Below are 1,031 nucleotides of genomic sequence, written 5' to 3'. Positions count from 1 at the left end.
TACAAAGTAGTACAATTAATATACTTTATATATACTCTATATATACAAAGTAGTACAATTAATATACTTTATATATATAATATTTTCTTCTCAGTAGTAAGCACTACAAATTATTTAAAGTATAGGCCTCACTTTAAATAATTTGTGCATACACCATAAAAAAAAAGTATGTTATATGCATACAATATTGCACTAGTAATTAGAATATATAGAATTAAAATTAGTAATTAGAAGATAATATATAGAAAATTATTCACAAAAGAAAAGAAAGGACATTAAACGAAAAAAATAATAGGTAAGATAAAATTAAAATAAAATAGTAATAATAAATAAAATACAACTGAGTACAAAGAATAAAATTAAAATAAAAAACATAACAGATGCTTCTTTTAGTATGTTTTCATTAACATTGTAGGCCTATGATGCTGGTGAATTCTTTAAATTGTTTCTTGTATTTGTTATGCACTATTTGTTTGGATAGAGGATAGAGTAAATATATTTGATTTATTAAACAATAATATTATTACATAATAATTCATTAAAAATTGGAACTCTATTATTCAAACCTAAATTTATATTATTGAGAGGTTGTCAATCTTTTCTGAACAGGATGAAAAATGTTTTTAAATGATTGATTCCAACAATGATTGTTTTTGGCAGTTTTAACTTGGAACAAAGCCAAATGATGTTAGTTCTTTAAATTTGGTTTCAGGGACAGTAATATTCCTTTATTAGAAACTAGTTCCTTTCTAGTCTTTCTTAGTAGTAATTTTTAAAGTTTCGTGATAATTTCTGTCAATTCATAGAATTAATTTTTTTTAATATTAGTAAAAATTTCATATTAGTGATTATTAGAGTCTTCAGTGGCCACCAAATTAATGAAGAAATGTCATTGCTTGATTCAGCCTATGAAGAAGTGATAGAGAACTTTCTGAAAGGTTTATTTTCTCAATTATGTATTCAATCATTTTTTTTTTCATTTGGAGGAAATGCTACCTGAATTATTATTATTATTATTATTATTTTTTAAA

General features: G+C 22.7%; 1 protein-coding gene across 1 annotated transcript in view; it reads left to right on the top strand.

Moving 5' to 3' along the window:
- The first annotated feature begins 703 nt into the window (after positions 1 to 703).
- The window catches only part of LOC106683583 (uncharacterized), a 2,789-nt gene continuing 2,461 nt past the window's right edge, over positions 704 to 1,031 (top strand). Inside the window, exon 1 of the mRNA XM_014425142.3 lies at positions 704 to 938. Within this exon, the coding sequence (XP_014280628.1) occupies positions 887 to 938 (52 nt within the window). The 5' untranslated portion in view covers positions 704 to 886. The remainder of the gene's footprint in view (positions 939 to 1,031) is intronic.

Source organism: Halyomorpha halys, unplaced genomic scaffold, assembly GCF_000696795.3.
Source record: "Halyomorpha halys isolate HHAL.00 unplaced genomic scaffold, Hhal_1.1 Scaffold497.1, whole genome shotgun sequence".
Lineage (NCBI taxonomy): Eukaryota > Metazoa > Arthropoda > Insecta > Hemiptera > Pentatomidae > Halyomorpha > Halyomorpha halys.
The sequence above is the reverse complement of the archived record's forward strand: the minus strand, read 5'-3'. Positions and strand labels throughout refer to the sequence as shown.